The sequence below is a fragment of the Zeugodacus cucurbitae genome, chromosome 2 (genome assembly GCF_028554725.1).
Source record: "Zeugodacus cucurbitae isolate PBARC_wt_2022May chromosome 2, idZeuCucr1.2, whole genome shotgun sequence".
Classification (NCBI taxonomy): Eukaryota; Metazoa; Arthropoda; class Insecta; order Diptera; family Tephritidae; genus Zeugodacus; species Zeugodacus cucurbitae.
This window is the reverse complement of record NC_071667.1, coordinates 62,904,932-62,921,688: the sequence shown is the minus strand read 5'-3', so window position 1 is coordinate 62,921,688 and position 16,757 is coordinate 62,904,932. Positions and strand designations below refer to the sequence as shown.

General features: G+C 31.0%; 1 protein-coding gene across 1 annotated transcript in view; it reads right to left on the bottom strand.

Moving 5' to 3' along the window:
• Window positions 1-5,774: 5,774 nt before the first annotated feature.
• Window positions 5,775-16,757, bottom strand: part of LOC105213891 (homeobox protein homothorax) — a 249,552-nt gene continuing 238,569 nt past the window's right edge. Inside the window, exons 12-15 of the mRNA XM_011186990.3 lie at window positions 14,820-14,896; window positions 8,365-8,423; window positions 7,296-8,135; window positions 5,775-7,064 (exon numbers count right to left, since the gene is read on the bottom strand). Coding sequence (XP_011185292.1) covers window positions 7,975-8,135; window positions 8,365-8,423; window positions 14,820-14,896 — 297 coding nt within the window. The 3' untranslated portion in view covers window positions 5,775-7,064; window positions 7,296-7,974. The remainder of the gene's footprint in view (window positions 7,065-7,295; window positions 8,136-8,364; window positions 8,424-14,819; window positions 14,897-16,757) is intronic.

Sequence of the window (16,757 nt, the reverse complement as noted above, 5' to 3'; positions counted from 1 at the left end):
TCAAAGCACACTCATATTTAGCTACAGTTGATATCGCTTAGCCAGCATTCAGTCAAATTTTTTCTCAACCTTTTTTCATGCATTTAATTTTGTTTTATTTTTTAAATAGTTTTTTAAACTATTTAGTGTTTCTAAGCATTTAAATGCTTAATTTTTGCTTTTTTTACATAAATTTATTTTTCAAGTTGGTTTTTTAACTCATTTTTTATTTCACACTGTAAAATACTCAAATAAAATAATAAATCAATTAACCTTAAAATATTTATATTGCGGTCTATAACAAAATACTGAATTTGAAAAATAATTTTTAGAAGCATGTTTCAGATTTCGCAAATTTTAAAATATTGAAATCGTTTACATTGCACATTCCATGGTTCCTTATGAAATAATATTCACATTTGGCATTGTCATTGACGTTTTAGACTGTTAACAGTTTAACAGATGTTAAAAATGACGGATAATTTAACATTTTTATAACATAATGTGAAGCTCAAAGTTTCGATGAAATTATTTACGAAAAAAAATATGCCGAAAGGATTTGCAGTATTTATTTTTTTTGTTCGAAATTTTAGTAAAATGGTAATGAGATTACTCTGATACTATAATCCAAAACCTTTCTGAAGTACCGAACTAGAATACATATTCTATGAAAGCTAATCTTAATATCATTAATTTACAGAATCAAGTTAAGGAAGTATTCAAAGGAAACTCAAAAATTATACTGAATTAGAGAGCTCTATTTTTATGAATAAATAGACGAATCTTAGAACTCAAAAATATTCTGAAATGATTTCGAAATTACCAAATAAGAAAAATTCAAAAAATATTCCGATATTATTAAATAAGAAAAATACTCTGTCATATCATTATTTAGCTTTGTAAACCACGCAACATTTTGCACAGAAAAATAAGTTCATATTCACACTCAGCATAAACAACTGAGAAATAATGACTTAGCACTTTTCTATCTGGGTTTTGCTTTATATGCTATATAATTATTATACACTTGAAATTTTTATATGAAATAATTTAACATTTTCGCAATGCAAGTACTAATAATATGGTGCTTAGTGTGAACGTAGCATTATGAAATTTTAGTAAAAGTAGTTTGTTTCTCCATTATCCATCAAATCAAAAAAAAAATTTAATCACCAAATCAAAAATCTATAAATTCTGCAGTTAATTAACATTCCGAATTGTCTTTTCAGCCGTTGCGCTTTCGTATACTGCTAAGTTTTAAAACTGTATATTTTATTTTAAATATTCTCGTCTTTATAAATCATTACCTTCATCATTTCGTATACATAATTTTAAGGCGATTTTTTTGTTATTTAAATTTCATTTATTTTATTCATTTAATTCTGTTTTTTTACTAACATTTTACAATGTGTATGTATGTATGTATGTATGACTTAATTACACTTACAACTTAGTTGCTGCTGCTTTGCATGCAGCAGCTGTTTGTTGCTGCCACATTATTACACTAAATATATATATATATTGGGTAAATCGTATGGGAGTGGTGTAGAATTTTAAATATTAAAAGTACACATTAATATTATATGCTAACTCGTATTTTCTTCGTGCAATTTACATTACTTAGTACTTATTTTTTAATTATAAATATAAATAAATTGAATAATCGTATAATATTTTCAAATATTTTTGTTTCCATAGAAAGTCGTATACATTTGCTTGATTGTATGCCTTTTTTCATATATATATCTATATATATATTGTATATATATGCAATTCATTAGCCAAAAATGTTTCAGATTGTATATTCAACAGAAATCACACTTCTCGCTGAAGTTTAAAATTCGAAAATTTCACGTATAATTTGCTTTGGAGTATTTGTTTGTGGCTGTAACAGAAAACTAAATCCAAAGCTTTTTCTTCTAACAAAAAACAAAAACAATGAACCACAAATGATTTACACATACATATATTAAAAATAAATAATTATTTTACAATTTACAATAATTTAGTATTAGCGTTACGCATATACACAACTAACATGTATATATGTATGTACATACATATATGTGTGTGTATGTGAAAGCTCTGTGCCTATTTTCTTTGCATATATGTATGTATATATATAATTTTTTTTAGTATAATAAAATACATACTTGTAAGTGCGAAATATCAGTTTTTAGCATAATTAAATAAATTTTGCTTGCGCTTAAATTTTTATTAACATTGTTTTTGTTTTTGTTTCTTTCCTTCGTCTAAGCACGTTTTCAATGTATGCATGTATGTATGTATATATAAAAAGGTACACACGATTTAAGCTTAGAAAAAACATCTGTGTAATTACTAATTTATTTAATAATAATTTTTAAATAGCTATAATTTCATTCAATTTACGTATATCGTTTTCATTCAGTTTCAATATCAATAGCAGTGGTTTTAACACACTTCCATCATTAAATTTACATAAAGTTCAGTTCGAGCAGCTTAGAAAGCTTTCAATTTAAATTGCTAGCGCTAGTGTACTAAAGTCGAAAAAGGAAATGTTTCAACAATAATAACGGCTTAAGTGAATTATATACTATATTACTAGTTGTTAATATCAGGAAGTGAACAATGTACAACAACAAATTATGATACATTTTAATAAAAATGAGTAGAAGTGAAAATGTGAAAGGTGAACAGCTAAATGTAAATAAAGCCTGATGATTTCGATATTGCATATTTTTTTTATGTAGATAAGACTAGAAAGAGAGCGGCGTGGGAGTGTATAGAAAGTATAATAAAGAAATAAATATAATAATATAGTTAATGGAAAAGCTTTAAACAACAAAATTGAATTGGTCAGATTATCAATAATTCAGTCATATTTTTCTTCAAGAATGTGATAAAAACCGGTAAATATTTCGTTATTAAAAATATATATTGCTTAAAAATATTTGAATTATTTTTGAAAATTTTCTAAGAATTATTCTAAGCAAGATTTGTAAAAGCTTTTTGACGAGTTAAAGCTTTTTGACGAGTTTTGCTTAATATGAATGAAAGCATACTGTGAATGAAAGCTTAATATGAGTGAAAGCTTAATCTAAGTGAAAGCTTAATTGGCTGCAGTAACATTATTTGACAAAATTCCAAATTTAAAAGAAAATATTAAATTTCTCTCTAGTGTTGTTAAGTACGAAGTAGTTTTTCCGATTAAAAAAGCTAGATTTTAATGTTAATTATGCTGATTTCAATGTATGTTAATATCGTGTTTTGAAAAAATCTGACAGCACTACTTGAATACAAATAAGAAAAATTTAAAGACCAAACTTAAACTATTAGGGAAGAATTTTTAGCATGGTTCATGATTAGAATGTTAAAAACGCGATTTTATTTCCCATCAAGGGACACCGCCGAACTAGCCAAACTATACATATACAATATTACCAATTTTTATAATTTTATCTTAGTCCAGGCCTCCAGTTGATTTTTTAAGTTATCTATCTTGTAGATTTCGCAAACATTTTAGACCCATAGACATACGAAAGCTTATTTCTAAACTGGAAAACATTTCTGTGTACCGTTAAAGACCTCGAAACTGTCATTTCAATAGTCAATATGAGTAGGTATATCCAATTAGAAATCATACAGAGAATGTAATTGGTTTAAAATCAGAGTGAAAATGCTAACAAAAAGACAATAGAAAAATGTAATATAAAAACATCAACCTTCAAAACAAACAAAATTATCACAACAAAATCCATTTAAAAGTAATAATCCAACGTGTGAAATAAATAAAAAAGCAAAAGTGTTTGTGTTTCATTCAATTTTCTTTAAAATCCTTCATTTCTTTATTATAATAATTGTTTTAATAATATAATAATAATAATTAATAGTAAAATAATTATAAGTAAATTAATTAAAATTATATATATATATATATATTTATGTATATATAGGTTTTTCGCATGTGTTCACTTAATTCATTTTTAAAAATAATTACTTTTTTCTCTTGCTATAAAGTAAAACAAACAATACTACATACAAAGAGAAGGGACCGTAATCATTACAAACAAAGTAATTTAATGGTAATTAAATTAAAGCAATTAAAATAATTGCAAAAACATTACATATGTTTACATGTGTGTATATGTGTGTGTGTATAGAGAAACAATTTTTTTTTACAAGTACAAAAGAGCGCTTAACACAACTCAAAACTTAAACCAAAATTCGTAATTGTTTTTATATATTGAAGAAACTATAAAGAAAAAATATATTTTTTTTGTAGCTATACATAATGAAATTAATTTTTTTTTTTGCAAATAAATTTGAGCTGCCAACATTTTGGTCATTAGGGTTCTTTGTGGAAGGCGTCGGGAGGCAAGGACGAGGATTATATGTATATAATAAAGTAGTGGCTTAGTAAATTACACAAACAAACTTATTGTGCTTAAAAACTAGAATTTAAATTTAAATTTAATTTAATATACATACATAAGTGTTAGTTTAAACATTATAAAGCAAGATTGTGGATACGCGCTCTCTCTTTCTTTCTTTCTTTCTTACTCTCTCAAATGTTGAAACAAATTACTACAAAAATAGTTTGTTTTACTCACATACTTGAAATTGAAAAGTTTGTTTGTATCTTTTTGTATTTTTTTTGTTTTTGTTGTAAACAATAATAAGCGAATTCAACTACAACTAAAATTAAGCATTAATATTAACTAAAGTGTAAATAAAACTAAAATTTCTTTTGTTCCCTTTAAATACATATTATTTTATAGTACATAACATTTTTCATTTCTCATTTTTTTTTTTAATTTTAATTCACTGCTTGCGCTTAAGCATGCTTTGCCTTTTTGCGTTGTGAGATTGTTTGAGGAAAGTGCAACAAATAAGAAGCTACGCTAAAATGTATATTTTTTGGTTAAAAACAAAAATTTGCACATACTTTTTTGTTAATACATAGTTAGATTTTTTGTTGAAAATATTATTTTGAAAAATTAAAATTTGTTTAAATAAAAAAAAATAAAAAAAAATTTAATTTGAAAGAAATTAAAAAAAAAAAAAACAAAAAAATTAAATTGAAAGAAAAATTAAAAAAAAATTAATTTAAAAGAAAAATTAAAAATATGAAAAAAATACATTTTCTTTAAAACATTCGAAAATAATGTTTTTTTTTATTATTTGCCAAATTTTTTAAAAATTGTTTTTTGTATCTATTGCAATTAATTGCAAAGTTCAATTCAGCAGCGTGTTGTGCTAGTATATACATATGTATGTATCTGTACAAGGCATTTTTTGTTTTCATTTTTGTTTTTCCTATCTTACTTGCTCACTTCCTTTTGCATTTAACTTTCCACTTTGTTCTGTTTTTCACACTTCTGACTCACTTTTTGCAACTTAATTATATTTGAAAGAAAACAAAAATCCATTTAAATTTATACGCATTTTATAGGTCAGCAGCGCCTACATATCTATATATCTCTAAATATATATATAATAAACTTTTCACACAATTTTTTATTCTACATACAAATACAGTTGTTGTTTTATTTTACAAATACATTCATATATTATATTTTTTTTAATTAATTTCCTTTTTTACTTAACGTGCCTTAAGTATTTTGCTGTAATATTTGAATTTCGTGTTTGCTTTCGGCTTATTCGCAATTACACAGACAAAAACAAGAAGAATATTTGCAAAATTCACCTTAAGTTGGTGTGTGTGTGTGTGTTTAGCTCTAGATTTTTACTTATCTTCTTGTTGTTTGCAAAGTGGGCGTGTTTAACTTACAACGCATGCGCAGTTAAGTGTGTTGTTTTTGTTTTTATTTTCATTTGCATTCACATTTCAATGGATTTTCAATGGATTTGCTTACTTTACTTGTTGCTGCTTCTTCTTTATTTTATTTTTTATTTTTTTTCTCAAACATATAAACTTGTTTTATTACTAATAATTTACGCACTTTTGTATGAATTTTTACAGTTTGTATATTTTTCTCATATTCATTTTCATTTTTGTTTTTTGCAAATTTGTGTGCTCTGAAATTTGCTGCTAATTTAAGTTATATGTATGTATGTATGTATATTTTTTCATATTTTATTTGCCTTTTTTTCGCGCTGTGCATTTGTTTGCCGCATTGTAAGCTTTAAAATAATATCATCGTTTCAATAGTGTTTATGTATGTATGTATGTTACTATGTACTTTAGAATTAGTAGCTATTTATACATATGCTGGTAGTTACGTGTATTATAATTATTTATTTTCTTCATTTTTTAGTCATTTATTATGTATGTATATTTTTACTATTTAAATTTACTGATATTGCCACAATTTGTTTAATATTTTCTTTTGTTTTATTTTATTTTATTTTGCATGCATTCAAGTGCTTTTTGTTTGCTCAGTTTTATTATTATATATATTATTTATTTTAAATGTATATTTATTTGTATGCTTCTACACCGTGTACCTGCTTTTAAGTCGCATTTAGTAAGGAGATCAACAACTTTCTGCGTGAAACGCTCAAGATTTGAACTTTGACTGCATGTGTGTGGGTGTGGGGTGTGTGTAACGGTAAAAGAAGGTTATAGTTGTAAGAATTGTTCAGTAGTTGAATAGCAGGAATTGTTGAGCGCTAGTAGAAATTTAGAAAAAATATATGCAGTATCTTTTTCTTGTGAAAGCTTATGTGAAAGCTCTTAAAAAACTCGAAAGCGCTTTTTATATTAATTGAAATGTTTAAGAAAGTCTTTACAGTATTTATAAAATAGTTATTGAAGCTTTTGCAGCAAATTTCTACCAAAATATTTAACTAAATTTGTTGTTTGTATATATTACACTATTTTTTTGAAGTATTTAAAAAAATTATATAATTTTAGCAACTTGCAGATTTTTTCGAGTTAGACATAAACAAAATTTTTCATATTTTCATTTCGAAATTCGATAACTTTTTACAACATTTATTATTTACAAAAGTCCTATGGAGTCAAAAGCTTTTCCTAAGTCAAAAGCTTTTTCCTTTTTTTAGTGTTCCAGTTTAAAATTTTTGTTTAGATTTGCTGCGATTTTCGTTTAGGCACACATATAGCTTTTAATATTCCAGGGCTATAAAGATAAGAAAAAAATAAAAATAAATTATTAAAAAGGTTGGACAAAAGTTTTATAATAATTATAATGTGAGTTTTTTTGTAAAAATTATAATTTTTTAAACAACAAATTGTGATTGTGATAATATTAAATGTTAAATTTCATGTTGTTGAAATTATATACAATTTGTTACAATTTTTTTTTTATAACATTTTTTGTAATAAAATATATAAATATTAAAATACTTACACTTTTGAGGCAAAATAGAAGCTCTAGATTTTGTTGTTGTATGAAAGCTTTAAAATTTTGCAATTTTTGTTTTTGCAACGCTTAGAATCCAATTACGTATGAGGCGATAGGCGTTAGTAAAGTTGTGTGTGGTGTTGGTAAAGCTGGTGCATTGGCGTATTTGAAGCATTTGTACAGTCAAAGTTCTGTAAGATGAGTGTATCGTTGGTTTTTTCGGGATCTGATGCATACGCCAGCCATTATGCAGCAGTAGAAGTTGTACATGCGTCGCTGTTGCATACAGCTGCCGATGCTTGTGGGGTACAGAAACGATTTTTCATCGTCGATTATGCAATTTTTGCTAGCACAAGTGTTTTTTGTTTGCATTTTTTTGAGATAATTGTGTGTTGATTTGCATCAATTTTTTTTGTATTTTTTTTTCTTTAGTATTTTGGTGCGTTTGTTGTTTTTGCTTTTATTTTTAACTACTTTAGTTTACATTTTTGTTGTTGTTGTTTTTGTTTTGCTATGTTGTTAGTGTAGGTGTAGACACCAGTGCGGCTGCTGCCGCCGCCGTTGCCGTTGCCGCTGCTGCTGCTGCTGCTGCTGCTGCTGCTGCCACATCTGTTGCTGTCGCCACCTCCAAAGTTGATTGCCCATGACTTTGACTATAGTCCTGACTCTCAACTGCATCGGTTAATTACAAATGCTGGCCATAATACTCGGCGGGTGGATAGTGTGGATAACCTTGATGGAAACCGGGATCACCGGGTGGACGATGCATCATATGCGCTTGACTATCCATCATATAGCCCATGGCGTCATGACCGTACGGCGATGGACCCGGATGTGGTGTGTAGACTGTAAGGAGGTGAAGAAAATAAATCAAATGGTGAAAATGTGGAAATTTTAGAAAAGAGTGGTTCGAAATACTTTTTTAATTAGTTAAAAGTTTGAAAAATATTTTTTTTAGTTTCATTTTTTTAGGAGTAAAATTTTTTTTTGGTATAATTACAAATTATTTTTATTAATTTTTTAGACCTATATCAAAATTTTAAATTTTTTTTTAGAAAATAAAAATTTTAATTACCTGCGCGATTCGATTGGTCGATCATTGGCTGCACAATTCTTCGCCTCGCATTAATAAACCTGAAATTGGAAGAGAAAACAATATTTTTAGTAATAAAAACTATATGTTTAAGCTTTTTTAATATTTTTTTGCTAAAATATTATTTTTTTTAAATATTTTTTATTAAGTAACGCTCACATTCAAACATACACAAACCAACTGCATAAAATTTGTCCAAATTGGCGAAAAAATTCCTACCCAACAAATATAATAATTCAGCCTGCTTCCTGTTTGTATAAGCTCACCGGCTAAATTATAAACGCTGCACCACAGCTTGCGGAATTGACGTAACAAATAATAAAAAATAATTACTTTTAAGTTATGGCGGTGTTTTACAACTAAATTGGCAAACGTTTGCACGCAACAATAACTATCACTCGGATAACAACAAGAACACTACAACAACCAAAGTACAAATAAAGCCGACTTCGATGAAATATTGCATTGTGAGAATTTATTAAAATTAAAAAGTGCGGCAGCTTGAAAAACCTCACCAACCAATGGACACAAAAAGTCGCCACGCATAATTTTATAAATTATTTATGAAATCCGCACAATCCACGCAATTCACCAACTAAATCGGCAGCGTGATTGCAAGACTGAGCAGTTGTTAACGCGGCGCTGCGTTTTAGGCTTTCCTTACGGCTTAAAGGCTGGGAATGGGTTAAGTGTGCGAGCGACTTAAGTGACATATACGAAATCCGCTACAGAATTTTTTGTTGTTATTGCTATTTTTTCTTGAAGAAAAAGCATAGCGCTGAGTGTGTGTTGTTGTTGTACGTTTTTTCTTTAATGTAACAGGCCAGGCAACACAATTGAAAGCACCCAAGCCGTGGAAGCTGTTTGACCGTGCAACAGAGTCAGAGGTTGCAGGCAGCAGTAGCCGCAACTTTTGTTATGATTATTGGTAATAAATACTGGAAGAAATAATAAGGTAAGCCATAAGTATGGCGAAATCGACATTGCTTATTATTATATATTTAACAACAACAACAAAAAATAACGACGACAAATATTTGTAACCAACGCGGTTGTGATTGCTTTTGTGAGAAAAGAAAAAAAAACACCGAACAACAACAACAATCGGCAGATTATGCTTGAACTCATGATAAAAGCGAAAATGCCGCCAATTGTGCTTATGTGCTGGGGACACTCACCAAAGGCCAGCGGCGCACAGACAGGTTGCCAGAACAGTAAGTGACTAACTGCAACCGTGCATAACTGCAAAAAACAAAATGCTGTGTGTAAGCCTTGGAGAGCACGCTTTTTACAAACTTATATGCGTTTTAGTTGTAGTTACCCCAAAAGATTGTAGTAGGTGAACACAAAAACACTGATATCTGCAAAGGACACTGATATCTGCCGCACAAAACCAAAAAAAAAATCAGACAACAAAAGCAACCTAACAACGGTAGATGAACTGCCGGGTTGTGGCTAGCTGGCTGAGTGACGTGATCGGCTGGTGCATAACTGTTATTTGACGGTCACATATTTCTTATAACCACAGAGTTTTTGTTTCTGCACAATTTCGTGTGTGTGTGTATATGGGTGTGTATAAAAAATTTAGTTATAAAAAAATTTGATGCCTTACATACTGGCATTGTTTAATATTTTTAAATTTTTTAAGTTTTCGAAAAAATAATAATTTTGCTTATTTTTGAAACTTCAACATTTTTTGGCAGGCAGAAAATCGAGGTTAATGCACTAAAGAGATTTTGATGTGGTCAACTCTGCGGCTAGGCTTACTGGCGTTACTGCAGCGAAAATGTTTTTTTGTTGTTTTTATTTTTTTTATACGAGTTGCTTCTTATATATGTTGAAAAAAGTTAAAGTGATGCCAAAAAAATGGTTTCACAAAAGCTTTTTGGTGGTCGAAGAGCTTTTGTTGAAGTTAAATTTTGCGCTATGAATGGTGTTACTCTCAACAGTTTTTTTTTAATTGACTGAAAGAAATATTATGCAATATTTTAATATTTTTAAAAAGTTAATATAATATTTTTTTTTAACCTTCTTATTTTGTTTATTATTTAAAAAATGATTTTGCATTTTTTTCATCCTCGATTTTTCAATGAACGATTTAATTAATAAAAACTATTTTAATAACTTTATTTTTATTACAAAGCATAATTCCTTATTATCTCCACATTATATTGCCACAAGCTTTATGATTTTCTTATTGCATTGCATTGCGCCCCAATTTCGCTCCAACAACGCTTTCCACACCATTACAACCGGCTATAAATCATTTAAATTAGCGTTTCGAATGTGCAAACAACCCTTAATTGTAGGCGTATAACAAAAGCAAAGCGTACATAAAAGCAAAAATTCAAGCAAAAACAAAAACTTTCCAAAAACAACAACATACACCATGCAACCTGTGCACGTTTTACTTTTACAGGATAACTGCGTACATAACTGTATAAATCAGAATCTATTTCTCAGCTAGCAAATTTCATAGTCGACATAAAGTCGTAAACACCCTTCAAAAACGCCATTTTTCGAGCATTTCAACAGCAACAAATTGCATGGCAAAACGGCTTAACACAACGCTGACAAGCAAATACGCGCGCCCACACTCACACATACATAAATGTATATATATATATCATATGTATAGGAGTCCACCGCGTCACCACCCAGCGCACCAACCACCCACTGGAAACACCCTCTAAAAGTGGCGGCAAATTTCGCTGGCTTTTTGTTTACATATCCCCAATGTATTTTGCTTTTTTTTGTCTATTTGAGAAGAAATTTCGCCCAGTTGCTTGTGATTTGTTTGATGAATTCCTTCGTTGGCAGCAGCCCGAAGTGTGTGAGTGTGTGTGTACTTTATTCTGGACCAATGATGATGCCAGTGTCTACTCGCCTTTTGGCTATTTTGGCTGCTGCTTGTTATTGTTGCTGAGCAATTGAGTGTATATGGATTGAGCGAGTGTATGCATGAATGCATGATTTGTGAGCGACTGCGCTTTATGAGTATTTAAATGACCTTTTGGGACGGCGAGGCATGGGAGCATAAGGAATAATGTTTAATTCACATATTCATATGAAATTAGCTTTCATTATGCATATGGTGAAGAAATCGCATATTTATTCAAATTCACTTCAATGTTAACAGCTAACAACCAAGCTTTCACCATCAACAACAAATTTTCTTGTCAACCAAGTTGAGAAAACATGCAGTGTTGCAATTGCTGTTAGAAAAAGCAACAGCATTACAGAAAATTAAAAAAAAAAATATCGCATGTGATAAATTTATTGCATACACGATTTCTTCTACACATTGCGCTAGACACTTGTAACCTACTCAATTTACCACGCTGCCACAGCGATTACTACCTCCAACACTACAACTTGATACGAGACTGTCTTCCAATCAACTCTTATATACAACTTTATAGTGGATGCCACAATTTCCGTGTGCGCGTGTGTGTGCCATACTCATACATATGCTATTATATGTCCAACCTCCTTCCGTCAGCAGTGTTAGAAGTAAGAAGGCGTTGTTTGTTGTTGTACGTGAACGAGCGTGGACCACAACTAACAACTTCATCATCAAATTTGAATATTATGCGACAGTCGCAACATTTTGACACTCACAAGCAAAAGTGTTTGCCTACTCGTTTGCCAGCGCTCGCTGGTTCGCTTTCTTCGCCTGCCGCTGCTGCTGTCAGTGGATATCCGTGTGCGCTATTGCCAGAGCAGGCATCATATTACTGTAACATGCAACTTGCTACAAGCCACGACGCCGGGACTGCTATGGCGCATACCTGGTGCATTACCGTTTCTTGTGCTGGTGACAAACTCCAATGCATGCATCGCATTAGTTGTGAATTTTTTATTAGACAACTGCAAGCGGAACTATGTTAGTGCCGTGCATATAGAAGTGCATACGTGAAAAATTCATGTTCACTGTTTAGTTATAAATAGGAGTATAAAAGGCAAGACATTTGCCACATTGTCAGACATATAAAATCGCATGAAATGTTGACAACACGAAAGCTTTATGAGAATTGCGCACGGACACGAAAATTTCGGAAGGTTGGCAGTGAGTAGATTGGAGAGGTGTTGTTGTAGCTTAAGGAGGAGCGTGAAATTATTGGTTTGATATTTGTAAAGCAAAGCGTGGTATAATAACAGTCCTGAATTCGTGGAATCGAATATTTTCGCGAATCGAACAAACAACTCGCTTAAAGCTCAAAGGAAACTCAAGCTCAAATTGACCGTTTTAAATTTTCTAAAATCATTATAAGGAATTCTTAATAATAATATGGTATATAATTATCGAATCTTTATTTTCGTTACACCTCATCACACACACACATATGCACCGCCAAGTGGCGCTTAGGAATTCAATTAAAATATTTCTATTCAAACTTTGGGGAAAATATAAACAAAAACTAAAAAAGCTAACTCCCACATGCATCAGCTGTGACGGCCATTTTCAGCATCAATTAAATTGAATTTTGCGCTCACTCGAGCACACTAAATATAAGCAAATATCGGGAACAAACCCAGCATATATACGACGAAAAACCAACAAAGCAGTCAACCAAAAAAATAATAGAAAAAACACCGAAGAAAGCTGAAACTTTTAAGATATTTGCTAGTTGTTTTTTTTTTTGTTTTTGTTTTAGGGAAAATTGTTACATTCTTACACACTTTGAACGCAAACAAATTTACGCCACACTTAGCGCAAAATATGCAAGAAAGCGTAAAGAAATGCGGTGCGCGCTTTGCCCCCTAACACCTCATAACAAACCGAGCGTGTTGTAGGAGGACAGCAGCCATACATACACCACGTTGCAATGTAGTCTGTAAGTAGAGAACGCTCCAGCATGCTTTGCTGGCACACACACACACACACTTCTACACAGAGTTAAATATAAATAGCAAACTGAAATGGAGAACAGAAGGTAGACACTTTTGGTAATTTATTGCCTGACACCTTGGCGATTTGCTCGTCGCAGGCAGGAAAAAAAAACTTTACAACAATAACAACAAAAGATTAGAAAAGGCACAAATCGAAAAAAAAACTAAGTAAAAAGAACACCCAAAATCAACTAGGATGCTGCTGGGAATCCAGTGGGAATTGCGCAAACGAAACATATTTCTGGGCTAAAAAGTGGGTTTGACGCTTTGTCGCTTCGCTGCGCCAGCAAGTGAGGGGCGGCCGCTCTATGCCACTGCATTATTTCTGCTTCCATTATTTTTTTCATTTTTTGCCTATTTTAGCTAAATAAATTTATATTTATACGCTAGAATAACCGAACAGTAACAACAATTAGAGTGGTGGCCACCGAGCGCACTCAAACGTGGCGATTAAGCCGACTTGAAATGGCGTAGAATTAACTAAAAACACATAAAATCGTAAATGGCGTCGGGAAGGTGGCAAACGGCACAGCAGTGGTGGGGGTGTATATTAAAAGATAATGGGGGGCGAGTAGACGTCAGACAAGTAAAGAGGGGTGGTTACCACTACATACATATATACAGTGTGTGGGGCGGGGTAGTCATTTAAATGACCAACTAACGGCCATTAGCACCCAATATGATGTGGCTTAATCCCGAGTTGGTGGCGCTCTACTACAGTAATAAGCTTTCTACCTACTACAATATAACGCCCGCTTGCGCTAATATCTTTCACAAGCGTAAGTAAAAGTGTGGCATTTTTTTTTGTTGTTTTCGATTGTTTTCTGCTGAAACTTTTATGGAATTTTTTTCAGTATTCAACCAAGTTTACGCCGCTCACTTCTTTGGAGGTTAAGAAGTTTCGTAGCGGCAGCTAAGCAAAGCAATGAGCGCATGAAATACTTTTAAAAAGCGCAAATTCGAGATTTGAGGCCATCACTGGTTTGGTATGTTATGTAGATATGTCTGCCTAAGTTGATCACAAGTATTATAATGGAAAAAGTTTGTTTGAAGATATTTTCTGCGTTACGAGAAATTTCCATCCACATTTTAATTTAGTTGAAATGTTTCGTTTATATTTTTTTCTTAATTTATTCGCTTGATATCTTCAACAAATAAAGCAGTCGAAGAACTGTTACATTAGAAACAAAGTAAATGAGAAACTTTTGTGGAATGATTACTTGTAATTGTGGTGTAAATGGTTTTTCGTTACTTTGATTGGTAGAAATTCGTGTACAAAATTTACAATTATTTTTATTCTAAGAACAGAAAACTTAACACTCCTAATGATTTTGTGAACTGCGTTCATACTCTTAGTCATTGGATCGATACAAGATTATCATGAAATAGTTTAAATTTAAAATATTCGTAATTGTGTGGCACGCTATATGTGTCCTTCCTGGCTATAGTATTCGAGAAGGCTTTCTCTGCACTTCTTTTACATTTCACCTCAGTTGGCTGCACCGGTCTTTACTATATTTAAGAGTAGAAAAAACTTCACTTACCAATTGTTCACTTGCAGTATCGTTAGGCCGGTATCTTGCGCCAACTGTTTTTTCTGATCCTCGGAGGGGTAGGGATGCTGCAATAAATAGCAAATTGTAAAGAAATTTATATTGAGTGAAATTGCGAGAAAATATTAAAATTAAATTTAGTTTGTTGAAACATTATTTGTGATCATTTAAAGAAAATATTAAATAAATATTATTATTTTTTTACATTCTTCTACTTTCATAGCAAAAATGTAAATGTAAACATGAGCTTATTCAGAATTTAATGCACAGAAATCGGGTACTTGAAATTCTGAGAATTAATCAAATCATTTTGATTATGCATCTCAACTCTTCTACGAATTCTACATGTAAATCTCGCTAAAATATTACGAAATATTTGTAGAAATAGCGCTCAACAGCCAATATGTTGTTGAAAACTACATTTCAACAAGTAAAATTACGTGGAGTCTTATGCGGAATTGAACTTAACACAATAATTATGCTGTATTAAATATATAAGTGTGTATATGTGTGAAGAAACCGCTTCACATGTGTATACTTTGATAAAAAATATGTTATAATCTTAACTAAGCATTTATTTGCAAGCTAGTAGCTTATCTAAACAATGTCAATGCAGCGCCACACACAAAAAACTCCAAAAAGCTGCATTCCACAAACTGTAACACTTCAAACATGCCTATGCGTATATGCTTGTGTGTGTGTGCGCGTTCATGTGCAATAAAAACCGATTAGCAGCAGAACAGATCAATCAAATGTACGGCATATCCAACTGTCAGCACCTTTATGCGCAACTGACATTTTAATAAGCGCACTAAAACTCGGTGGCAAACTTACATGTACTTTATATGATACATATACACTCACGCGCAACGCCATGCAGTTGAATATTTCTACTAATAATATAAACGATAAAGTTCAGTTGGCCACAAAATCAGTCAAATACTTGAATTTATTGTATTGTTGTTGTTGTTACCATTGTAAGTTGTAAGTTCTAAACGCCAAACAAATCTATGTGCTTATTTTCAATTAAACTTTACTGTTGGAGCATCCACTTGAACATGTCCTAAATAAGCGCCTAAATGCAGTCGAGTGCAATGCACACGTGTAGTTGTTGTTTTTTATATTTTTATTTAATTTTTTTTTGTAAAAGGCCTCCATCAACGGCAGCCGTACGCCCTCATAAATCTTGACGACCAGTAGCCGCCACAGTGGCGTCAGTGTGTAAACAATGTGTTTGGAAAATCGGGTGAAAAAAATGCACTAAAATTAGGCGCAATAGCCAACTACAACAACAACACCAAAAAATATAAAAACCATATCATAGAGCAATGCAAACATTTTTTTTATTTTTGCTTTTTTTGGTGGAAAAAATGTGAAAGTGAAATGAAAATCAAAATGAAAGTAAGTAGGCAAGAAAATGATAGTCAGCACTTGTATATGGTACATATATGTATACATGTATTTATGTATGTGCACAATAGCTGCATTGTTATCAAATTGTTCGCCTGAGTTATATGAACTAATCAGTATCAAACAAAGTTGTGCTTCTGTGTGTTGCATTTACTTTGTTATATATATGTATTTATATATTTATAAGGTGCGCACCCACATAGCGCACATATTGAAAAATTAAGCCTAGTAGCTACTTAACACACATATACATAAATGCCTACCAGCAACAGTAGCTGGCGCTTTAACTGTTCATTACAATTATTTAACGTTAGTTTTGATAATTTTTTATACTTTTCGGTTGCAATGCCAATGTAAATATTTACTTTGATTTTATGACAATTTAACTGATAAATAAATGGAAAATATTTATCAGAAGCACATTAACTATATATATATGTATGCGTGCGTTTGACTTGGCTACTTCCTTATATTTCACATATTTCTTTTATCTATTTATTATTATGAAGTGTCTATGCA